The following is a 26,033-nucleotide window of genomic DNA, read 5'->3' as shown; positions in this document are numbered from 1 at the left end:
GCAGAAAAAAAGAACGAGGCTAATATCCAGCCATCTTAACCGAACAAGCTTGGTCAATAAAGGATTTATTATATAGCTTTCGGGTAAATTTTTCTTGCGGGACACGGCGGGTTGTCCCGAGCAGGCAAGATAGCTCCGTCTTCCCCGCTCGGGTAGCCAATCACAGCGCAGGATTTGATTCATCTTGTCCGCGCACGGAGCTGGCGATATAATAAAAAAAGTTATGGCCTGGACCGAAAGAGAATAGGCTGACTTAGCAGCAGGACGGGAACGTCAGATGACGACTGCAGGTCGCGCGGAATAACCTGGATTCCGTTCTAATTTGACCATATTTGGGTATTTGTACTGCGCGCGCCGTCTTCAAGTGACGTTCCCGTTCTCTTGCTAAATCAGCCTAATATCGGCGCGAGCGCTTATGGGATTATTTGGGGAAAGGAATAATTTTTTTTGGAGGGAACTCTGAGAGGAACCCTGATGTTCATCACGTATAAACAGCATAAGAATAAACAACAAGAATTGCATTTATTTAGGGCTGAAGCCTAAAAATTATCTCTTATCTATTCTCAAACCAGCTCGTTTTTGTCGAACGCAACTTTGCAATGTTGCGGCACAATGTTACAATATTGACTGGCAATGTCTTGAGATATTGCAAATTCGACTCTGTTCGACTGAGCTAGATGCCAAACTGAAATAACGCAACTTGTTTGTCAAAGAGGGAAAAAATCATTGCCCCTTGGTCCATTGTTCATGAAAAGACTGTGGGAAATAAGCAATAGGTTGAAATCGCCAAAATGTGCTCCAAAATTAAATTTACTACGCAAGTTGCCACCTGCAATTTTAATTTTGGACGGTCAACCGTGGGGCAATTGTTTTGGCAATTGTTGGTCTTTTCAACACAAGTAGGAAAACTTGTCAAAATGAAAGAAGTTTGGAAGCTTCCTGGAAAAACTTTGAATTGAATTTGCAAATTTCTGTAGCAAACTGCTAGTCAATATTGGAATACTTGGCTGCAACTTTGCAGAGTTCAGAGCATCAAAAATGGCATCTTCTTTGACTAAAATCACAAACTTAAACCGTTCCCGGCCTGTCAGCCTTTTTTTTTTCGCCACAGTTTGCCCTTTACCACAAACAATCCCGTAGGCGCATGCGCCGTTCAATTCATTCGGCCCAGACCATCACTTCTTTAAAAGTGAACTACGTTGTATAGAACACTTTTGCTATTTATTGTTCATAGAATGGAAATGGTTCATCAAACTAGAGAGTGTCTTGTACAGAAATTCTGGATTTGTTTCGAATGCTTTGGGATGTTGCGTTGCACAGGTCCATTACGACACAAGGTGAGAATAAATCTATTTTATATGCAATACTTTAACGCGGTGGGTAATTAGACATGGTTATGCTGAGATCTGAATTTAAACAATTCAGTTGATTCACTATGGTGGACTTAAGTTAAGTTAGTTCGTTTCAATTCGACGCTTTTCAACACTTGGCTTAGCTTTTATTTTGATCCCTCACCGTTCATGTAGTATTTTATTGTTATTTGTTAAAAGTAAGAATATAATATGGTGCATTCTTGCTGCTGTAAATGTTTATTATTCGGTGGAATGTTTAGAAAGTATTGCAGATTGCTTTACTTTCGCACCTCTTGGGTTTTCGTATTCCTTGGGTGAAAGGGCGAATAAGTTTTGGTTTCGCTGTTTTGTCTTAACCGGCTCAATGAATGTCATGAAGGGTTTTATTTTATTTATTTTGTCCATTTATTTTTTATTTTTTTCGAGAAAAGAAACGTGTTAGAGGACTCAACCATTGTTGGAAAGTGAAAGCGCAAGCGTTCACCAAGAATCTATCTTACAGGAGAAAGTTTGAGCGTTCAAAACGTTAAATTCATATCACATATATTGCCTACGTGCAGTGAAAGTGATTTATATCTTTAATAGTGCCCTCTCGCATGTCTCAGTGGTCATACATATATATACATTAAGGTTTCCATCATTTGTATACTTCAAAAGATTTCTTCAACAGTATAGCATGTGACTGTATATGAATGCTAGAGGGCTTTAGAAATCGCTATTCCACTGTACTTTTTTGCTGATGTTTGGAATGAAGTTGTAGACGACCAACAGTTGGGACAGCTGTCGTTTGTTACCCCATATGATGAAGTAACACGCGCGAAACGTCAACAAACATTAATTTTCTTGCAAGATAAAGCTCGTTCAATGAGTCGCGTCTTGATGTCCTTTAGTGAGAAGTCACCTAATAGAGCTTTGTTTCTTTGAAGGTGATCTGCAATGAAGTCATGTATTTATACCTCTTTTTTGTACTTCCTACTATCTTGTACTTTAATAAGATTCAGAGAAATGGCTCTTGGCTCGTTTACGCTCGTTCACTGTATGCGTGAGATGAATGAACTGTTTCAGAGTTTTGTTTTGTCTGTCACAGGTACCTTTATTATTGTTTTATGAGCACGCCTTTTAGATTTGTTTTACAAATTTTTAGACGCCACTTCGAAGCAGACATTTCATTTGTTGCAAATTTGCCAAGGCAGAGAGGTTACTTTACTGTCAAAAGTTTCGAACTTTAAAATTTCGGACACCTTTTATCTCATTTCGGACAAATTTCGAACATAAATTTCGGACACTGTGATGAAAACATAGCTAAAGTAAATTTACGCCCACAAAACACGGACTAGACTAACACAGCATCTGTGAAAAACGGGGAGGTTCCAGTTGGCTCTATAGCTCAGTTGGTAGAGCACTGCACCGGTATCTCAGAGGTCATGGGTTTGAATTCCAGCTGCTTAAGTTGTGTGTATAACTGCTTTTAGAGATATACCGAGGAGAATATAACACAAATTCTATCAAGCCGCTGCTTATCTCAAGCAATGTCTTAACTCTCAACTCAACGAAAACGAAACTAAGAGCTCTGGAGCTACTTTAAAATTTTATACTGTACCGTAAATATTTCGGACGCTTAAAAATGTCGGACGGGTTTATTTTCGGACACTACTTTTGTCCGAAATTAAAATCATCCGAAATTTTCCGCAAGTAATGTATTTCTTGTATTAAATGCGAGTTTAAGTTGGTTCGTCTTTTCAACTGACAGAATTGAATATTTTCCCGTTGTCTGAGAGGTGTGTCTACACGTTGCAACTCTTTTGTTTGATGATCTAACTTGGTTGTTTTTTGTCGGTTCATGAGGTCTTCATACGGCGTCACACCAGTGGCAGCTGGGTGTGGTGTTGAACGGTATCCTGTCAGCATTTCCTGAACTGCCAAGCTACTATCTCTTACTTGAAGGTGCTCAATCTGCTCCGTTTTGTAAACCATCTTCATGAAGCTCTCAGCCTCCCGATGATGATGAAATCCCTCCGTTTTAGTAAATCTAGAATTAAATGGTGGTCTTCTGCTTGTCCCCAGCTGTGTTCGCGTCCCATGTGTGGCGAATATCGTCTAAGGCTTCCCCTCCCTCTGGGTGGTTGAGATGCTGTTGAGTGGATCTTTGCAACTCCAGGGTATCTTGTTTTTTTGTCGATTATAGTCAAGTTGTAATGGCAATCCTGATAATGCCAAATCGGCAGATACAACACTCCAAGGTTCCTTTGATCTATATCAGTGGCCTTCGGGGTCCTGTTGGTGTTGCTTTGTGTTCGGTTCTTTCAGACCATTCTTGGTTGAGAACCAATATTTCTCTCGTAGCATTCGGTTGGTTAGTCGCGTTTGGTTGGTCCAAGGTGATGTGCAGCTTAAATACCTTTCCTCTGTAGACTTGTGGAAATGATGATGTGATATATTTGGAATATAAGGTCATATAACTCATGCTCTACGCCATAGAGAGGCGCAAGATCGGGATCTTTCTTGTGCTGTTACCAATCACCATTGCAAATCCTGATGGACAGTGTCTGAAGCTGGGAATCTTTGCGGGGTTCTGTCTTGATGCGTTCTACAACAACAGCCTGTTGAGCGGTCAAAACAATACTTGTTGACTTTCTCTACATCTGCTTTGCTTTTCTGTGGTCATAGGTGACCGTGTCGTGATATAAAATCACGAGGATCTGCTTCGTCTTTTCGGGATCATAAGCTAGCTGAAAGTCAACGTCTTGCATTCCATGACGCATTTTTAAATTCTTGATGGGAGTCGTAAGGTTGCTTTGTTAAACAGTGGAAGTAATGGCTAATGGGTTGTGGGATGCAATGATTTTGAACTTTGGTGCTCCAGCGAAGTAGATGCTGAACCTGTTCTTTGCCCAATGTACCACCTCCGTTTGACCATACCTTGTCTCAGTTGCTAATGAAATGGACTGGTTGAAGGCCACTGCTTGGAATAATAAAGCTGAGGTTGGCTTTCACTCTCGCAACAATTGGTCAAATTGGGTGAAGTAAGTAAGTAGTACTGTGACCTGTTGTGTTTGCTTTGAGCTTCTGAAATTTTTCATTCTCTTCTTTATCCTACTTGAATCTTGCATCCTGGGTCATCTCTCTTAAGGGTGCGGTTTGTGATGAATATCTCGAATTCTGAGTCTGGTCATTGTCGTGATGGTATTGGTTGAAAGACTCGTGTGAAGTTTGTCAGCAGTCATTGGTCGGTTCTAGTTTACGCTTTGATTTTCGGTGCCTCCTGGATACTTAGATCGAGGATTTCATCAGATGAGCCATCCTCTCTGATCTGCAATGTACCAAGCTCTTGAAAGGTGTCTGCGATTAGTGGTGACGAGTCGACTCTCCCCCTGTCTACAGCTAATCTTGCGAGTGCGCTACAGGTCTGGCTCCTTACTCTGGCTGAAAACTCTCCTTTCACAGGCAGCTTACTCTGCAGTGTATTTAATTTTGTTCATCTTGTCTCCAGAACAGGCTTTACACTCAGATCACTTTACAAGATAACATTAACTTCGGCTCCACTATGTGGCTCCAGCTTTACATACGCGTCTTTTACTAAACGGTGACTTACCTTTGCTATCTGCTGTAATTTAAGTTTCCTCATTTGTTTCTGGTGTCGCGCAGTTCGGAAGAAAAGTCCAGCAGAACTGGTTGAGCTGTCAGCAACTTCCTCTTTGGTTTTCTTGTAACGCTTTGGTCTAGATCTCTGATTGTTTTTGTTTGCGCTTGTGATATCTATTTTTGTTGCTTCTCTATGGACCCTTGGATGTGCATAAAGAGCTGAGGTAGTTGAACTTGTTGCATTCCGTGCATAACTTTCCGTAGGCAGGACAGTGCTCTCCCTCTCCATGAGACTATGAGCAGTCCCTCTTTCGCTTAGTCCGTCGAGGGAGACGCAAAAAAAAATCGCGTGCTTCTCGCCCCCAGGATCTCGCGCGGCCATTTTTTTCTTGCGGTTTTCTTTTGTGTCTCGCTCGACGGACTGAGCGAAGGAGGGACTACTCGTAGTCTAATCTCCATGGATGCCTACTTGTGAGTTGATAGAATCAACAGGGCATTCCGTCTGTCTAGCTTCTTGTCGTCTTTAAGACATTTCATATCGCTTACTTCTTATTAGGTTTCTGTATTAGTCCGCGATGTTGTTCGTTCGCTTCTCGTTGAATAACGCCGGCGCGAGCGACTTTTATTACTTGCAACGCGCCACATTTACGGGAGAAAGTTTCCTCCGGTGTCGTTTAGCCAATCAGAACCATGAATTTTAAATTACACCTCAATCAAACAAGACAAGCAAACTTGCTAGCACAAATAAATAATAACCTGGTCAACTTTCACTTTGCTTTCATTTGACCTTGATCGATATTTTCGGAAAAGAACGAGCAGACTGAAAGAAGGACTGAGGGGAAATATCCCTTAGTTTTCGGAAGCCTAAATTTACTTCATGCCGAGCTGCGACTTTGTCATGTCGGAGATGTGAAAGAATGCGTTTGTAAACCGCTTGATGAGTTCGTTTTGCATTTTCAATGAACACACTTTGTTCTGTTTTGATATCTGTAATGCACACGATTAATGAATATAATTTTTCACATTTTAACTCGTAGTTTGTTAGTACAATGCGTGTAGTTTGCTTTGAAATAACGCACGGCTTGTGTTGAACACTGCCGACAGCGCCGACACTGACTTTTTGGTTCGCCAGCGAGTCGATGTTAGTTCAAGTGTCTTCTCAGGAATTTGAAAAAAAAACACCCATCTCCGATTCTGCTTCTTAAACAGTGAAATACTTTCTATTAGAAGTTATCGAGTTTTATTTGATAATACGGAAGTCTTTTCGCGGTGGTTTAAAGAAAACAAGTGTGAAACACGGCAGCCAGAAAATTTCGCGCCACGATGGTGTCACTTGATGCGGTTTCTTGCTAGCGAAACAAGTCAAGCTTGCGCTCCTCCACTGCGCGCTCTTCATACTCAAGCTTTGAGCGTCGCAGACATTACATTTGTCGCTTTCCATGTTCGGCTTTCCGAGCTCAAGTTGTGGGCAAGTATAGATTTTGTGTTGTTTGTGTAACAATGTTCCAGGATTCTTTCATCGGCGTTAGCCACGGTTTGAACTCGCAATCGTTGGCTTTTTTCCTCAGCTGGGTGGCATACGCGTTCGTTGTTTGCCATGTTTGTCTGTTTGGGCTTGAAATTTTCATTACGCCTCTTTAACTTCTCATAGACGTCTAATTCTGGGTTTTGTGGACTCTTGTCAAGGTGAGCGATTTTCTTTCCTCCATAAATAATGGGGGCATCTTTCTTGTCGAGTGGAATCGTGATATTTAACTAACGTTTATAAATTTCTTCGAGCAAATCGTCCCATGCTTTCTCCTTGTCTATTTGGTCATCTTCTTTGGTGAAGGGTTGTGTGTTATGGTTTCTCGTTCCAGTGCATGAAGAAGTGCCGGAATGGTACTTGCTGCTCCTGTTGCTGCTGGAGCTCCTTCTAGTTTAGTCTTGGGGGTGTTTGTCTGAACGATCGATTGATACGGTTAGTTTGCTTTCCTTTCGCTGGGATTCGCTCGCGATATCGGCCAGTCTTGCTGAAAACGTTCTGTTGTCGGGGTCAGTTGCCTTTGTCCGGCACGACCTAAACTTAAACGGAGTACAGAGATTTGACGCGGATGCGGCGTAACTGGTCATTATGTGAAGTTTATATGAAATAATTCATATATGAACTGCGGTTGTAGATGAAAGTGAAGAATGATCATCGCAGTATATTTTCCAATTTAAGCAATTGGAAAGAAGAAGCCTGAAAAAAAAAATCAGGGCTTCAACGGGATTCGAACCCGTGACCTCCGCGATACCGGTGCGATGCTCTACCAACTGAGCTATGAAGCCACACATTGGGAGCGAGGCCACTTAATTGAGTTCATATCTTCGATGTGAAGTTTATATGAAATAATTCATATATGAACTGCGGTTGTAGATGAAAATGAAGAATGATCATCGCAGTATATTTTGCAATTTAAGCAATTGGAAAGAAGAAGCCTGAAAAAAAAAACCCGTTCGAATCCCGTTGAAGCCCTGATTTTTTTTTTTCAGGCTTCTTCTTTCCAATTGCTTAAATTGGAAAATATACTGCGATGATCATTCTTCACTTTCATCTACAACCGCAGTTCATATATGAATTATTTCATATAAACTTCACATCATTTCACTCCTCACGGGAAGATATGAACTCAATTAAGTGGCCTCGCTCCCAATGTGTGGCTTCATAGCTCAGTTGGTAGAGCATCGCACCGGTATCGCGGAGGTCACGGGTTCGAATCCCGTTGAAGCCCTGATTTTTTTTCAGGTTTCTTCTTTCCAATTGCTTAAATTGGAAAATATACTGCGATGATCATTCTTCACTTTCGTAACTGGTCATTGTTGGGGACTGATGTCTCGACAACCTGAGCGGAAGTCATCTTCAGAGTCAAGTGAATAGTGTTTTCAAGTCTGGTCCGTTGGCTGTAAGACTCAGAACCATGCATGGCAGGTATTTGGAGACAAAAAAGTATGTAAACAGTGCAGTTACAAACATGTTTAAGGGAAATATTAAGATTTACGCAACCACGACAGCGATACCTATGACAATGTCGATTAATAACGTACTTCCTGGCCACGTATGTCCAGGAGATTGTCCCGGCGACCCAGCAGCCAGCGGACTCTGGGCTCCAGATTGTCTTCTGCAGCGCACGTTAGTTACCAAGCTTTCACATAATATACTTATCGATAACTTTGGCCTTATCACGCACCAGCACCTGTCAACTAGTTTCCGTTGTCAGCTACTTGCTCTCTAGTCTGTCGAGACCCCGAGTAAGTAGGAACCTTAAGATACGAGGACGGGAATGCCAGAACGGCAACGGCAGTGGACGCGGGAAACTTTCGCGGGTCCCGTCGTGTCGCCAAAAACAAAATGCGTAAGATGTGCATTTTCGCAAAGGACGGCTACGTCATTAATTCGAACCTCGTACAAGCTATTCACAGAAGCAATGACATCCATTAGACTATAAAAGAGATGGTAGAAATCTTATCCTATTAGGCTTAAACGATAGTGAACAGCGATGCTGAATTTCTTTTTCTGTATAAGCGAAGCAAACATCTGTCAATATTTTAATAGAGAAACCATAATTTCCGAATGAAAAAATTAAACGAACAATCTGATCGACCTGCTTCAAATGGCTTTTCAGTTACCACTAAAGCGTTTGGGAATTCTGTCGCCGAAGAATCCTGACTTTTGGTAAACGTTTCAATTTCCATCTGTAATTGTAACAAGCATCACAAAAATCGAACAAACGTTGCTTCAAGTTCCGGGTAGCATAAAACACTAAACATCAGTTTGAAAATGTGTATTTTATTTGCTCGATAGATGCTCCATGGCATTCATTCTTACAACATTTTATCGACTGTACTTACACTGATGTATTCGCAATGCATACAGTTTGTATTGAGCTTGCACACTCGTGATAGCGGCTGAACAGTGACTGCAGAAACACAAACAAACAGACAAGGAATATTTTTATTCACATTTTCGTATCTCAGCGTAGTGTTCTACACAACAATCACGAAAACTGTGAACCTTATAAACATTCTTATCAATATAACTAAAAATAAAGTCGATTGGAACAGTTATCGAGGCAAAACAAGAGCAAAATACTCACGTTTTCGATACGACGGCTAGTCAGGCGAAATGGCGTCTTCGACGAGATGAGGACGGCAAAGAGATGAGTCGAGAGTTCTCGTGCGCATGCCCGATTGAGTTAATTTACTCCCGGTAGCCGTCCTAGCTCGTCCCGTCCTGGTATCTTAAGGTGCCTAGTATGGGCGGCGAGACGTGAACCTTCGTCGGACTAGGGCCGTGGGACTTTCTTTAACCCTATAACTGGGAATCGTACGTTTTCGTATGATTGAGGGGTCATGCACTTTGTACCACTTGTGACGTCATCAATGTCAATAGATATTCTTGATGAGCAGATAATAGAGCTAGGATAGATCTATCCGTGTAGCTGTCCTTTTTGGAAATCAACCGCATTCTAACGTAGCTAACTGAAAAAAAAAAAACGTGATCAGTTTTTGGTGTAAAATTGGTGGTGAAATGGCCCATTAAACCTAAACTCGATCAAGGTCCCATTTCAAGACTTCAAAGAAAATTAACACCGAACTTTTTACGGCTGTCAGAAAGGATATGAAGGGCAAAAGCTAGGAAGAGTAAAAGGGAAAAGAAAAAGGGAAGGAAAAGGGCAAGAAAAAAAATGGAATCAGCCAGCAAAAAAGAAAAACAAAACAAAACAAACCTAAACAAGTTTAATTTTTGGCTTACGTGCATGCTCCAAAGTAAAACATTGTACATTTTGGTGCCTAATGTTTAGGAAAATCGTGCTCCTCGGTAAGAAATCGCTTTTTCAGCAAAGTTGAGGCCAATTCAGGGTCGTGGCAGCCAAAAAACCGAGTTAATGGTTAAAAAAACAGCATTTTTTGAGGAAACTTGCCAGTTTAAGGGTTAATGGCCAATTCCTTTATGAAACGCGCTTGCAGGGAATCATGGTAATTGTATTCATGAAAAGAAACATGATGATGAATACAACTATCATGATTCCGTGCAGGCGCATCTCATGGAGGGAATTGGGCATTCCATCTTTATTTGCAGAATGCGTGATGTGACAATGTATGTGATTTCGAGATGGGAGCATGTTGGAATATTTCTAAGACAGTATTGCTTGGTCTGTTTTTACTCTGTCACTGGTAAGCAAGCAAAATATTTCAGTCCGCGGTAATTATAACGTTGTATGTGGATTCTTATAACCTACAGGGTGTCGTACACGTACCCAATTCGGCTCTGAAATTTAACGCTTTTTGCGTCCTTTGTTAAAACTAGTATTACTGTACGTAAGAATTTTGCTACACCCAACACATTTTCCTTGTCCACTTCAACCGGTTGAGACCGTGCTTTTCCACTAGCGTTAAAGCTACGACAATGAAACCTAATGACACTAAGGGGTGATAGTATTCAGTACGTAAAATGTCATGGGGCGTAACAGTACGTCATGATCTCGGAACAGCCGAATTTTTTATAATTTTTCATACTATCCCTGTATTACATTTGAATATAATTTTATTCCTCAAACCTTTTGCTCCTAATTCTTCTTACATAATAACAGTTTTAACCAAAGTTATCTGACAATTTACATAGGCAGGATACATTATGATTCAAAACAGTTAGCTGTGCACAAGTGTTTTTTATTAGTTGTAAGCTCGAACATCACGCTATACATCATTCAGTTTTCGACAAAATTTCGAATTGATGATTCAATTCTACTGGAATGTCATACCTACAAGCGTTTTTAACATATGGGCGTAAGATTTTTCCTTGGAGTGTGAGAAATTTTGAAGAATGCCCGGCCATACCCGAAGACTTCCGAAGATTTCTAGTCACACTCCCGATATTTCCAAGAGACGTTTCACAACATATTTCCCAGGGACTTTCATTTTCTCTCTCCCTGGAATTTCTCTCTCTCTCTCTCTCTCTCTCTTTCGTTCTCGGGGGCGGGAAGAGAAGTGTACCATCATTTTCCTGAACTTCACCTTTCTTGCATTTATTTCAAGTTGATATATATTTCTTGAAGGTGTGTCAGTTCAGGCTATAATAGTTCACATTTTTCGTATTGGCCCCATATAGGCTTGAGTATGGGTGGGATTACAGTTTTCGACCTTTACAGGAATGAGAGTTGGTAGTTATAACATGTATGTCTAGGATTTCATTGTTTGTTACTCAGGTAAGTGATTTTCACATAAATAACAGTCACTCAAATCAACTATGCAGGATAATCTCGATATATCAGTATGGAAATGTATTTAGGCTCAGATGCCTCCTTAAATGGCTGCCACTTACACATTCTTTTCTAAGTATTAAAATTGGCCTGACACACCGGTTTTTTAGTTGATAATTCGCAAGAGTATTTAACGAGTTTAGTGAGGCTAATTTAAAGCTATAGGGTCTATGGAAGATGAAAATTAATGCCTGTAGTCAAAGAAGCACGTTTTCTCCATCAATGTAAATTGTCAGTCGCAACCTGACATCAAGTAATGTGTTATCTTCATAAGAACATAAGTTGACCAAAGAAATAACTTTTTAGCTTCTGAAACGTCACTTTTAATAACTCAATTTATTTTGAATACAAAATATAAGGACGGTGTTCCTTATGAACTGGGAAAAATAATTTTCATTTGGTTTTGGAGTACTGCTCAATTAACGACAACAGCGTCATGGATAGAAAAGCTCTAGCATGTACTTACAAATATGAATCTCTCTTATTTGAGGTCACAAAAATAGAAAGATTTGATTTGTGGCTATAAACTGTCCGTTTTCTGGAAATGTATGCAGGTGAAGCTAATCTACAGTATGGAAGTATTCTTTAGCAAATTTTCATTTGTAAATCTACAAGAACTTGATATTTGGTTCAGCCACTTAAATAATACCTCTGCCAGCCAAATTCTCTATTTGTAACAAACCGGATGAAGTCATTAAAGAACAGCCCATCAGTCATTGAACATTTTCATTCAAAGGCCAAGCTAAAAGGCCAAATTCCTATGTTACTTTGTATCAAACACTTCATTTTGTACTGAAAAAAAATAAATAAACGAATTCTTGTACCAAATTCTTGTATCAAATTAAAAGTCTGTGCTAAATGTACATGACACATTACGGAGGTAGCTGTGATAGATACTAGTTTACAAATCAATCCCTCTCTCGTCCATCATATATCAAACTATGTTTAGTCATGTGTCTTAAAACTGGTGTTCCACTGTTCTGTTCACAATTCCTGAGGAGAAAATAATGCAGTTGTTAAATTGCAATTCTTTACAGTCGGTCGGTCGGTCGGTCAGTCAACCTTTATTTAGCCAGGGTGGCCAATTCAGCATCATGGGTGGTATCCATAGGGGCCCTTGCAATAAATAGCACCAATGCATTTACAAAGACAGCACTTTAATTTTTTCGTAAGCTGTTAAGATATCAAATAAGAAAATTACTGTTTTGTCTGTGCTTTGTTCAGTATGGGATCCCTGGCTGAGCTTTCAATAGCTATGTAAAAATATAAGTGTGCTATGTATATTGCTGTTCATTATCCATCTGCACCTATTGTCTAGATATGAATATTGTGTTCTGAAATTGATAACAGGCTCATCTTATACTTTCTAAGTGACCTTTCCAATATTATTTTCCCAGTGTTGGTTTCATCATTACCTGTTAGAGTTGGCTTTATTGCCATTATCATTCAGAATGGACACTAGATAAGATTATTTCATTAGCACTAATGTATTAGTGTTGCAAGTTTATACATAACTGATCAGTAAAAATGAACTTACTGGGTGGACTTCTCCAGAATTTATTTCTTCAATGTATCTGCAAACGAGAAGATGCCATGCAGTCAATAAATCGGAAATAAGAATTGAAAATTTAAGAGCACTATGTTGCACTATGTTGGTGTGCTATGCACTGTGTTGCACTATGCTGCACTATGTTGGTGCACTATAAGTACCAACATAGTAAGCCCTGTTTACAAGGAAGTAGGCTAACCCTACATATAGCACACACATTAATTTTTGTTCTTTTTACAGGGGATTCATTTGCAAGTAAGGACAGGGTAACCCTAGCGTTTGAGTCGTTTAACTAACATAGGACCTAGGTTTCCCCTGATCAACTATGAGGACGGCTACGTTTTGACCTTGTTACAAGTGGTAACCTACCTAGCAAAATGCTGTTTTAGCTTCAAGAAGCTGAAAATTCTCCAAATATAAATCAAAACAAAGACAAAATCCCTGATTTGGTATCGAAAAGGATCCTAGTCATTCAATTTATTTGCTTTGAAAGGAAATAATTTTTGGACTGAGAGCCTATTGCCGTCAAATGCATTTGAGTTAAGACAATTTAGTTTAAGGAATTTCTTTGAGCTTGGTACCTGAAATATAATTTTATTGCAACTGATAAATTATGAAGGGAAAACAAAAGACTATTATCACAATATTAAAAATCATCTTTCACTTGAATCTGCCATATGTCTGGTTTTCGAAGTTTTCAAATATGACAGAACGGTGTCAACATTGGTTTTAAAAAATCGCAAGATGCTTGAACAAATCATTAATTTCTTGCATAAAACCGGCAAAACTTAAAATGGTTGTAGCAACCTTTCAAAACATGGTTACCATGGAAATGTCATGTCATATGAGCAAAACATCGACACACCAACACGTTTTCCAATCAATTTTGAGAGGCGTCCCTACGTTTGGTCATTAGGTTACCTCTGGAAGTACTTGTTAAGTTACATAAGTTTGAAATAACTCCAGGCAAGTTCTACGCACTCTTCTCCCAAACCAAAATTTTTTAGAAGCATGAAAAAGAAAAATAGATGTTATAGCAGTATTATCATTAATATTGCTTTTACAAACAATTACATGTATAATTAAACTAGTGTTACCATATCACAAAAATAATTGCCAAAATTCTTATTCTCCCATTGTATTTAGGTGCACCTGGGGACACGGATATTTAAGCACTTTTTATTAATGTTTTATCTTGAAAGGACAGAAGATTGTTAAGGAACATTATGCAGAAGTTATCTCTAAATATTCGCTTTTCAAAAAAGGGTCTGTGAGGAACTTGTCTCCTCCACACCTGGAAGGGACCTCTCTATAAAATACCTTGTGGCTTGGCTTGTGTCTGTTCTCCACCCGGCTGTCAAATCCGTCAGGTAACTTATTAGCATTCTAAGATGTTGCTTGAAAGTGTTGCCTCTGTCGAGATTATCATTTTGTTGCAACTTTGCGGGAAAAAGAAAAATCTTCATATAAATTAGTTTTCATGCATATGCTGCTCTACTTAAAAGTAGAGACACTGCCTCTGCCCCTAGATTATCTAACAAAATAATTAATTACAGATATAATTTTTTTTCGGTCATGATAATATCTTATTTATTATACGTTGAGCATCTCATATTTTGAGCCAAATATGATAACATCAATTGTTAATTATTATCAGTTATTATCAGCAAATGTTATCCACGTAGACAAGCTTTACCAATTGCAAAAAAGCGATGACTTAACAGCAATGATTTTTTTTTTAATGAAGCACTTTATTAATACACCTAAAACACACGTACATTACACTTACATGCACTGTTGAAGTTTTACAATGTTCAATAACTTTTCTCATACATAAAAGAAAAAGAAAACGTGACAGCTAAGTAACTACACAGAACAAGAAAAAAATATACAAATACAAAAAAAAAAAGAAAGGGGGGGGTCTATGCATTAGCTTTAAGTATTACAATTTTTAATACTACATTATTGATATTAATTGAGAGCATTTTTGGATTTACTACGTTAACCTTGTATTGTAACAACAGCAATGATAACCGCAATTTAAAATCGTTATCCCACAAATTAATTATTAGGTATCATCATGGTATCTTCTTCCCTACAAGGTAAATAGGGTCTTGTTAGTTAAATATAACAGGTGACATCTTTTGTTAAGAAAATTTCATTTACCAGTATTTAAAGAATGAAGGACAAGCATTTATTGAAGCAGTTGATCAAAACGTTACATAAGTTAAGGAGGGAAATTAATTTCAGAGAGTGGTAGAGAAATATTAGCTATTTACACTAATTGGTTTTAAGCAATAAGTTCACCTTTTGGAGAATTTAAACAGTTCAATTTTGCTAATCAAGAATAGAAATTAAGTATTTCTTGCCTTATGATAACAAAATATGTTTGCCAAACCCCTTTTGTTAGAATCCATACTTACTAATGTTATAAAACCAGTTATCACGTAGTACTGTGATGCTATGTAGTAAACAGAGATTCTCCTGGATACGCCTAGCAAGTCTTCTATTGTTCTAATGTGGCATTTACACACAGCCCGTAAGTTTAGACGATAGGCAGTAGAATGGATTAAGGGACGAGGTCTTGATTGGTTGGATGGTTTTTACTGTTATAATCAAACAGACATTGCCATCAGACAGATGAAGCAAGATTTAGCAATGGTTGCTATGGAGTTTGAATTCTGAGCAATTTAGTGGTATAAAGACCTGGCCACACTAACTCGTGCTTTTTGCAAACCTCTATATTATGTAATTAGTACATGTCAGGTTCAAGCTGATTGAGGATCAGATTGGAAATAAGTTTACTCTTTATCTTAATTATCATGATCATTCCTCCTTTTCCTATTTCTTTTGAATTTATTACAAATTTAAAAATTTTAAATTTATTAAATTTATTATTATTTTTTGTGTGTGTGTGCTATTGCATTATAATCTGTAACTACCAATCTCTACTTAACCAGTTAAGCAGTCAGACTACACAACATGATTTTGTATTGCTAATTAATGTTAGCTGTACTAACTTGTTGGAATTCTCTCCATTCATGATGAAAACGACTGCATCTGCATGAAAAGAGGACAATATGTGTAGTGAAATCCATTTATTAATGCAACCACCTTTAGGCCGCAAAATTGTGATAGTATATAAGGATTCATAAAAATAAGAAAATGATTGACTTAATGTTTTCTTCAGCCCAAAATAAGTGTCTTTCATAAGGAGATATTCGAATTAATGGACATTCCAAGTGCGCTATAATGGAACAAGGGAATTGTGGGTTTCTTTAAAAGGCTGCAGTGAAATAAGTTTGCACATATAGTTACAGTGTCATCATGCATAGGCTAACATGATAAGTGTTGAAATATTATCATGCACATAAATCTGGATGAAAGTGTCTTCATGAGAGGTTGTGGCTGCATGAGAGGGGTTGCCTTTCCACATCTTTAAATATGGCAGGACAGTAGTTAAATCAGGCTTGTAATAATTTGATTTTGATTGTGGACATATCAAAAATCATTGCTCAAACAAAGATAACACTATCAACTGCTATTCTGATATCATTGGGTACGTTTTCTAAAAAGGGGGGGGGGGGGGAGGTCAAATACCAGATGATTTGGTAACGTTTTGCAAAGGTTTGCCCCTGCAAGAATATCTAAGTTTATAAATACTCTAAATTACCTAGGGGAGTTCAGTTGCTCGTTTTCCTCGCCTGTAGATTTAAATAGAAGATATCTCCAGAGGGAACGTAAAAGATCCAGGAGAAGCTTTCTCAGAGAGGTATCTTTGCCTTCACGGTGTTCTTGCTGCAGAAGAAATGAAAACAGCAGCAGACAAAGTTGTTTTCACTTATTGGCTGACCTGAAATTGTTGCCAAAGGTTAACAGTTTTAGCTGCTGAATACCTACTTGCAACAGTTGCTTTTGTTGTTTCCGAATTCCACGGACAGTTTCATATTCTGCTTCTCCTGGACATTCCTACAACAATCACATAGAACAACGTTAACCTTGCAGTTGTAAATATAAAACAGTGTATGGCGATATGATGCACTTAGAGGGTTAATTTATGTATGTGTGCAGTAGCTGTGATGTCGAAAAGGAAAGCCCCTATTGATTTAATCTTGTCCTGTGCAATTGAAGCAAAGTTGCTGAACTGAAGGGCATGCACAGTCAGTGTGGATGGTAATACGAAGGATGGAGGTCTAAAAAATTACTTGACTCCTCCCCTCGCCCGTCATTTCCCATGCCTTACATTGTCAACCACCTGAGGCTGCTAGCCCTTCATGTGGTCGACTTCTCTAAGCTGTTTTGCTACAGATTGTCTTGTCCCCACTTGGATAGTACTATTTTCACTCAAATGTGTCAGTATCAATCTTGGTTCTGAGAGATCATTGGTTTACACTGGTTGTCGTGATATGCGGACCTCAGTTCAAAATCCATTTTGTCCCTCACCTTGGCATTTTAGCCTAGCCAACCTGCATGGTTATAAAAGATCATTTTTTGGAGATCTCAACTCTCCGACCTTTAGACTTTTACTCATAAAGAATGAAATTTCTTGTTAATACTTGATACGTCTATTCACAGGGGATGTCCTTGTTTCCAATTTTAATAATTGGATGAAAGAGCTTTGAATTTAACACCAACAAATGTTGTTTGACATTAAGTATTGTTCTTGGGTAGCTTTTTATTCTCAGTGCCTGTTTTCATACTAAGTTTCCATGGGTAGTTGGAGCTGTTCGTACAGTTAGCTATGGTTACAAAGCTGGAGGTTGCATGCCAACAAGGTTAGGTCTTCGGATTGCCTCGTATAGGCTACTACCTCCACTCCTTTGGATGTATTTGTCCTCTATTTCCTTTTTGTCTGTGCTTTCTGAGCATTTTACTTTGCGATTGAGTGGTAGCACTTGCATCATGTAGTGCGTTTAGATTTGACAGGTTAGACTCTTATTGACAGGTTTTAAATCTCTCCCCTTACTGAAGAATTTCTAAATATCACTCAATGGTCTGTCATTCTAGCGACTGAGCAAGTGCCCCAAAAGAAGCGCATTTACTATACGCAATTAAATTGACGTAAAACACACATACCCAGTTGAAGCTTCTCGATCTTTCATTTTGCTCTTCCTGAATAGGACTATGAAAAGGACAAAGATATATTAGTTCAAACGCTGTTGCACTCTTACATGACGCAGGTGCGATGCAGAACTTAGTCAGTGTTGACTGTGGAAGTATTCACTTCAATGTGTCTTCAAGAGATCTGGAACTACTTAATGAATCATGTTAAGACGTCAATAAAGTACTACTGCAAACAAACAGGTTGTAATTTTTTAAAGACGAGCCTATTAGGACATTGTTTTGTCACTAAGAGCTTCTTTGCCACAATGAGAGAAAGTGCAAAACTATGCTACACATACCTTGCGACCCGAGATCTCATTTGCCCTTGACAAGTCAAGCCGAGGTGTTTTATAAGTAAACGTTGAAGTTCACATAGAGTTCTGTGAAGTTGGAAGCTTGTTTCTTGACTAACACTTTGCTGAAGATGAGAATAGTAACGTAAGTAAGTTAGTAACTTTATTTTACCAGGGTAGCCCATTCAGCAACGAGGCTGTATCCATATGGGCTATGGGAAATAAAGATATAAACAATGGAAAAAAAAACAAAAAAAAAACTAAAGAACATCAAAAGGCCAAAATGTACAAATATAATAAAAGGTTATAGATTTCCAAAGAATAAAAATTACAAATAAAAATGCTTAATTATCAATTTTTTAAAATTACTCAAGGAAGGGGCATCTTAATACAGGCGGGTAAAGCGTTAAAACGGATTTTTCCTCGTACTTAAAAGTTCTCTTTCCCATATTGTGTTTAGTCTTTGGTGGGTGCAGGTCGTTACTTCTTCTAGTCGCATGGTCATGAAAAGCCCTATTCCTAGTAAAATAGAGAGTAAGATATGCAACCAAACAAGCAAATTAAAAGAGAGTTTTGAATTCTGTGTTGATTTCATTCGTTCGTGAAAATAATTTGCGTATATATATTTTTTATTTTATTTCAGTCTGCGACGGCAACGAGATGTGATGTTTGTTTTGCAGAAAGAGACTCACCTCACAAATTTCTTCTTGTCCACTTGCTGCCTGTCGAGGTTTGTTCATCTTTTCTATAGGCTTCCCTCAAACCTATCAAATTGAGAGACAAGTGTACATTCTTATAGGGACTAGGAAGAGGAGAACATGACGAACGACGTCGGGTAGCCGATAACTCCACTCGAAACTACCCTTTACCGCGAAGATTTAAATATTAGGATGTATGTGATGCAAAATCAGTGCTCTTTATACCTGCTTTACAGCTTCCGTATCCTGAAAAACCTCCCTTTTTCGTATAACCACCACCGGCACCGTCAAATCCAACCACGGTAGGTCCCTTACACGCACCACACGACAGCCTCGATTCTGTTTTCATTAGGGTTTAGGTTTCCACTTAGAGATCTAAGTGGGGGGGAGGGGGTGGGAAGGAGGCGACAGGGGTGACCCCGAGAATCAGTAGTTCCCGACCCTGTTCCTATGTTCTATGTTTGTGCTGATCTTTCCATCGCAAATTAATATTCCGCCTTCGGACTGCTTTGCATGATGGTTCAGTGCGTAGTGAATAAACTTGTTACAGATCCTTGACTGTCTTAACTCTTTTGAAAACGCTATGTCATCTCGAGTGTTTTTGACTCGTCGTGAAATTATCGCAGTTTCAATATCTGACGGATATAAAAACTGAATGCTGCCCTGTCCTGTCTTGTTTGAATTCATGAAGTGTGCCAGTATTCCTTGCTCCCAACGCATCCTGATCATCTTAAAATCGTTGATGCTGCTCCTAATTGCTTTGTTTCCTCCTGGAACTTGACCAAAACGTCACTGGAGTTTCTCGTACAGTTGCATAGTTGTAACAGACATATGTGAAGCCTAGGGAAGCGTCTTTACGAAGGATTGCAAGGTTGTCTCAGTTCCAGTCCAGGCATTGGTGTATTTACCAAAACCGGATTTTTAGGATCTTTTTACGCCCTCTGCTGTCACTGGTGTGAAGTATCCTGAATGCCAGTTAAGGTTTTGTGCCGATTAACGTCTACTCATGCCACCCACGCTTATTTTGCACGTCACAAAAAGTTACCTCAGGCAGTACTTATAATTCGTGAATTGTTCAATCGGTCGAAAGTACTTAAAAGATACCGACAACTTATTTGAATGACAGTAATGTATCGCTCAACCGTTTGGTTCTTTGACCCTGGCTGGTTTCCTGTTGAGATGCATTGCATGTGCACGTTATTTTAGTGGCAGTCTTTTATTCTTGAGACCCCACCTTAGCTATTATTCTGTCGCTTCATAAATCGCGTGATGTCGACGGTGTTTACGTAAGATTACAAATACGGTGGCCGGAGAACGTTTGCGTTGTGAAAGTTTTCAATCTTCCAGATGGGAACTAATATTTACAGTCAAATGCTTGAAGTGTTCCGCCTAAAAAATGATTCAGGCGTTCAATAATCCAGAACCGCTTCGATCCTTAGCTTTTATTTCAAAAAAAGTCAATTGAATATTGTAATCATCCAATTTTAGTGTCCATTCGAATATCGAATGTTGGTTGGGCTATGGTTGGGTTATTACTGAACATTCAGTTGACTTTAAATTTTAAGCGAAAGGCTGAAGCGGCTGTGGATTAATGAACGCATTAATCATTTTTTAGGTTGAAAGCTTCCGGCGTTTTGGGTAATATAGTGCATTAATTAACATTTGTGGTCTAGCTTCGTAGAGGTTTATTTGGATTAGTGTTTTTTTTTTTGGATTGACGGATAGATTGTCATTTCCTTTCCCTTTTCCATCTCTTTTGTTAAGTTTTGATGTTTTTATTGACATAGCAAACTTTTTTTAATTGGAAATCAGCCATTCTCAACATTTACCTTTATCAATCTTGAGTTGAGCTCGTGATTGAAGCGTCTGAAGGAACAGAAGCTTAACAAATACCTGGCCCCATATGTGTCATATGTTATGCGCCAATGAGCTGCGTAATTGAATGCGGATTTGTTTGGTGTTAAATTAGTAAGTTTAATGGACACTGAATATCGTCTGTTTCTTTGGCACCTTGAAAACGACGTAATCGCTATGGAACTACTGAATATTAGTATAAATCTGCTAGCGTCCTATTACGAACGCCGTTCTCTAATTGGCTATGTTACTCACATTTATTCTGTTGTACATAGAGAGTAGCCCAGTAGTGTGCGGTTGTTAACCAAATGGCGACTGCTTCTTTACGTTTTCAAAGTGTCGGTGAAGAGGATTTAGATGAAGTTTTGAACAACTAGTAGATTTATACTAAAACAATTAATAGATTATTCGCTCTCTATTTCTATGCGTGATAGCTGACACGGGTACACCCTCTTAAACTATCGCACGATAGAAATCTCGGACTCTTATTTGTTAAATAGAATTCCATTTCGTTGCCTAAGGATAAGGAATTTTTGGTGTTCACGCTTCGAAACCACTAAGTAATTAGGACGTTTGACGTGTTTAAAATTCAAAATGAAACTACTCATTAATTATGACAGCGAACGTTTGTTTACTGAACTAATGATATTGATATATTCGTTCAGCGGGGCTGCTGGAGTTAGCGGGTAATAGTAGGGGTGTAAGGGGTTTGGGACGGGGCTTTTGGGTTCCGTCTGTACAATTGGCCCCATCGTATGTAAGTTTACCTTGTTGCCTATGTTTTTGCCTATGTTGTTTTCACATCACGTGATAACGTCTTATCTTGTGACGGATCATATTGGCGTGAAGCTTTTCCGGCGACATTTTTAGCGCAATAATTGTGTTATATTTTCGACTTGACAGCGTTCGTATATGTAAAGCGATATGATAAAATTTGATTAGTGGTATGAATAACACGCTAAATTACATTGCTGTTTATAGTGAGAGCGGTTTTGTTGTTTACAAAACAAAATTACATCAAGAGCATCTACTGTTTTGCTTTAAAACGTAGAACCTATTTTATACAACGTTCGTAGATCTGCATGTATCCTCTCCTCCCCAACCTCGATGAAAGCTTAAAACACTTCATAGCGTTACCTAGTAATCTTTTTTACGTCGCTCACCTTGCTTATGTATCAAACTTCGCGAAATTGACATTGATAATCATAATCCACAGATCTCAACCACACAAGGTCTCTCTGAATGCATCCTGCACTTGTGTTTAGCCGCCTTTCGGTCACTTTTGAATGCTTAGAGTTTGACACTCTTTTTAAAAATACTATTATTATTGCAATGACCAAGTAATTTATCTGCCATATTTTGATTTTTGACCTGTGTTGGGTCAGTTTTACATATATGCTTTGGTTGTCTTGGGGTATGATTTACTGACATGCTTTGATCGTGTTACGTATTCACATCCTTTAGTAAGCATTTTTAAGGACGAAACAAATGTATAATAATAATAATAATAATAATAATAATAATAATAATAATAATCGTATCTATAACAAAATTCTCGATCGTGATTGGTTCTCCGCGCGCCTATTTGCTACGTAATCGACGCGCGATCACGTGGGTGTCCAATTACAGGTATCCAAGTTGAACTTTTTGTAATTGGACACATGCAATTGGATACCCACGTGATTCGCAAGTCAATTACGCGCGTTTTAATGACTTTCTTTGCAATGTTTCCTGTAGTTTTCAGAACTTATAAAACGCGCTACAAACGTTTTCGCTCAAAAGAAGTTCTCAAAAGACATTTTTAATTCCGAAATTTGTTATAGATACGATTGATTAGTAATTGGACCTCGTGTCGTACAATTCAGGGAGTAATCGTGCTTGTAATTTCATATCGGCCTCGCGCTTCGCACTCGTGCGATTTTGAAATTACTTGCACGATTACTCCATGAATTGTACTCCACTCGGTCCAATTATTATTACTACTACTACTACCAATAACAATAATAATAATAGTAATAATAATAATAATAATAATATTAATAATAGTAATAATAAATAAATAAATAAATCACAATTTTATTGGGCTTATTAAAATCCTTCACCAAAACTTTACATGGTAATTATTTACAGCACAAAACTATTTAACATAGAATTAGTAAAACTAATACTTCTCCTATTACACCCCATTCTCACCATAACGGCGATCTCTCCGCGATGGTCACTTTCCCCCTTCCCCATGGTGGCCGTTTAGGAGAGGTTCAACCGTAGTGTAGTGATGCAGGATTCTGTTTGTGCTTGTCGGCACTATTTTAACTCAAAAGTTGGCTGGAAACGGTTTCATGCATGCACGCCTTATACTTTGGTGGATCAAAACAACCACTGTTTTACAGCTGATGCTACATCGATGCCCAATCTTGGCGAACAAGAAAGGTTACCATAGAAATAGTGTAACTTGTATAAAAGTTCCTTAATTGTGGCTTAGAGTGCTTATAACTCTCATGAAAAAACCTAGGGGACTCCTTATTAGTGAGTGATGGCCAAATTAAAAGTTTTTTTCAAAATTCTAAGGAAGAAATTCAGATTCACCTTACGTTTTCGAAAAGTAAAGATGGCTCTGAGACCGAACGCGTGCGATTGCCTGTTTCATCCGGAGATATCCTCGCGCAAATGGACTTTTTTACGTAATACGTTTACTCCTAAAGTTTCTAAATGTTCACATGCTTTGGTACCTCAGTATTTATGTAATTAGTTTATAAGGAACTGTAATGTACACAGCTACAACACTCGTCGGAAAAGTGACCTTCACTTACCAAAACCAAAACTTAGCTTCGGTAAGTGTACTTTTAGATTTTCAGGTTCAGTGCTTTTTAATTCGGTACCAACAAAAATTTAAAAAGCAAAGTCGCCTTCTTCTGAGCTTTCGATTTTTTTTTAGCATTTTTAGCATATATACCGTATTTTCCTAGCTTCCTGTCTTTTTATCATTGTAATATTTATTACCAGGGTCCCTCTGGATACCAGCCATGATGCTGACTGGACCAACGAGGCTAAATAAAGTTTTACTTACATACGTACTTTACTTACTATCTAAGTGTTTATTAACGTGGTTCGAACTTTTAAAGGTCGGCACACACGAGGGGACTAGTCCCTGCGACTAGTCCCTGCAACAAGTCGCGGGGACAAGTCTCATCGTGCGAACTAGCCATTTTTGCCACAAAATGTAGTCGCAGGGCCCAAACTTTGGTCCCTGCGACTAATCCCACGAATTCAAACTGGTTTGAATTTTTAGGACAAGTCCTTGCGACTTGTTCCTCAAAACGCTTCGTGTAACCTGTTCGTGGGACAAGTCCCTGCGACAAGTTCCTTCGTGTAAACTCTTCAGGGGACTAGTTGCAGGGACTAGTCCCCTCGTGTGTGCCGACCTTAAGTTTGTGAATGAACACAGTTTGTAACCTAAAAATGTAATCTGTTGAGAAGTAACCTCACCTTGTGATGCTAGCTTTTCGATGACTTGCAACAAGTGTAATAAACTTGCGCACTCTTGGGCAGTACTTATAATCCGTGAATTGTTAAATTGGTCGAAAGTACTCAAAAGTTGCCGTCAACTTATTTGAATGACAATGACTTATCGCTCAACCGTTTGGTATTTTGACCCTGGCTGGTTTCCTGTTGAGACGATACAACACGTGTACACGTATTTCAGCAGTAGTTCTTTATTCTTAAGACCTCACCTTAGCTGTTATTCTATCGCTTCGTGAATCGCGTGAGCTCGACGGTGTTTACGTAAGATTACAAATACGGTGGCGAGAGAACGTTTACGTTGTGAAGGTTTTCAATCTTTCAGATGAGAACTAACATTTAAAGTGTTCCGCCTAAGAATGATTCATACGTTCATTAATCTAGGGCCGCTTTGATTCTTGGCTCAACTGAATATTGTAATCATCCAATTTTAGTATCCATTCGAATATCGTTTGTTGATTGGACTGCGGTTGGATTGTTAATGAACATTCAGTTGACTTTCAATTTGAAGCCAAGGATCGAAGCGGCTGTGAATGAATGAACGCATTAATTATTTTTTGGTTGAAAGCTTCAGGCGTTTTGGGTAATATAGTGCATTATCATTTGTGCTGTGGTTTCGTAGAGGTTTATTTGAATAAGTGTTTTTGGATTGATCGATGTCATTTCGTTTTCCTTTTCCATCTCTGCGTTGAGTTTTGATGTTTTTCTTGACATAATTATTGACATAACAAACTGTTTTTTTAATTGGAAATCAGCCATTCTCAACATTTACCTTTATCAATCTTGAATTGAGCTCGTGATTGAAGCGTCTGAAGGAACAGAAGCTTAAACAAAAACCTGACCCCATATGTCATGTGTCAGTAAGCTGTGTAATTGCGGATTTGTTCGGTATTAAATTAGTAAGTTCACTGGACACTGAATATTGTCTGTCCTTTTGGCACCTTGACAACGACGTAATCGCTATGGAACTACTGAATATGTGAGAGGATTTAGATGAAGTTTTGAACAACTAGTAGATTTATACTAAAATGATTTATAGATTATTCGCTCTCGATTTCTATACGTGATAGTTGACACGGGTGCGCTCTCTTAACTATCACACGATAGAAATCTCGAGCTCTTATTCGTTAAATAGAATTCCATTTCGTTGCCTAAGGATGAAGAATTTTTGTTTGCTTTTCTGGTACAATGTCCACGCGTCGAAACCACTAAGTGAACTAGGACGTTTGACCTGTTTAAAATTCAAAGTCTTCAAGATGAAACTACTCATTAATTCCAACGTCGAACGTTTGTTTACTGCACTAATGATATTGATATATTCGTTCTTAGGAGCTGCTTGAGTGAGCGGGGAATAGCGGGGGTCTAAGGGGTTCGGGACGGGGCTTTTGGGTTCCGTCTGTTCAAGTAGCCCTATCATTGTAAAGAGTGCGTATGTAAGTTTGCCTTTTTGCCTATGTTTTTGCCTATGTTGTTTTCACATCTCATGAAAATGTCTTCTTTAATGACTGATCACATTGACGAAAAGCTTTTCCGGCGACATGTTTAGCACAATAATTGTGTTATATTTTCACCTTTAAACATTCGTATATATAAAGCGATATGATAAAATTTGATTAGTAGTATGAACATTGCAGTTTATAGTGAGAGCGGTTTTGTTGTTTACAAAAAAAAATTACATCAAGAGCATCTGCTGTTTTGTTTTAAAAATTGGAACCGCTTCTTTACAACGTTCGTCAAACCGCATGTTTCCTCTCCTCCCCAACCTCGATGAAAGTTTGACCTGATAGCCGCGGTATCATAGC

General features: G+C 38.6%; 2 protein-coding genes and 1 long non-coding RNA gene across 8 annotated transcripts in view; 2 read left to right on the top strand and 1 right to left on the bottom strand.

The window, feature by feature from the left end:
* LOC145464989 (uncharacterized) overlaps positions 1-9,918 on the top strand; it is a 100,183-nt gene extending 90,265 nt beyond the window's left edge. For both annotated transcript variants that reach the window (XM_081448808.1, XM_081448809.1), the window contains exon 5: positions 1,235-9,918. In XM_081448808.1, coding sequence (XP_081304934.1) covers positions 1,235-1,388 — 154 coding nt within the window. In that variant the 3' untranslated portion in view covers positions 1,389-9,918. The remainder of the gene's footprint in view (positions 1-1,234) is intronic.
* LOC145464986 (uncharacterized) overlaps positions 1-22,678 on the bottom strand; it is a 58,957-nt gene extending 36,279 nt beyond the window's left edge. The window contains exons 1-8 of one of the 5 annotated variants that reach the window (XM_081448800.1): positions 18,167-18,412; positions 17,841-17,886; positions 16,665-16,733; positions 16,438-16,562; positions 15,785-15,824; positions 14,085-14,203; positions 12,753-12,789; positions 11,586-12,331 (exon numbers count right to left, since the gene is read on the bottom strand). In XM_081448800.1, coding sequence (XP_081304926.1) covers positions 12,308-12,331; positions 12,753-12,789; positions 14,085-14,203; positions 15,785-15,824; positions 16,438-16,562; positions 16,665-16,733; positions 17,841-17,886; positions 18,167-18,345 — 639 coding nt within the window. In that variant the 5' untranslated portion in view covers positions 18,346-18,412 and the 3' untranslated portion in view covers positions 11,586-12,307. Of the gene's footprint in view, positions 1-11,583; positions 12,332-12,752; positions 15,825-16,437; positions 16,563-16,664; positions 16,734-17,840; positions 17,887-18,166; positions 18,413-18,852 lie in introns of those variants that run through there. The other 4 variants (XM_081448802.1, XR_014041480.1, XM_081448803.1 and 1 more) reach the window with 4 other exon arrangements.
* A 111-nt stretch (positions 22,679-22,789) lies between these two features.
* The window catches only part of LOC145464996 (uncharacterized), a 52,455-nt gene continuing 49,211 nt past the window's right edge, over positions 22,790-26,033 (top strand). Inside the window, exon 1 of the long non-coding RNA XR_014041489.1 lies at positions 22,790-25,664. This is a non-coding gene — a long non-coding RNA (uncharacterized LOC145464996). The remainder of the gene's footprint in view (positions 25,665-26,033) is intronic.

The sequence above is a fragment of the Orbicella franksi genome, chromosome 13, assembly GCF_964199315.1.
Source record: "Orbicella franksi chromosome 13, jaOrbFran1.1, whole genome shotgun sequence".
Classification (NCBI taxonomy): Eukaryota; Metazoa; Cnidaria; class Anthozoa; order Scleractinia; family Merulinidae; genus Orbicella; species Orbicella franksi.
The sequence above is the reverse complement of the archived record's forward strand: the minus strand, read 5'-3'. Positions and strand labels throughout refer to the sequence as shown.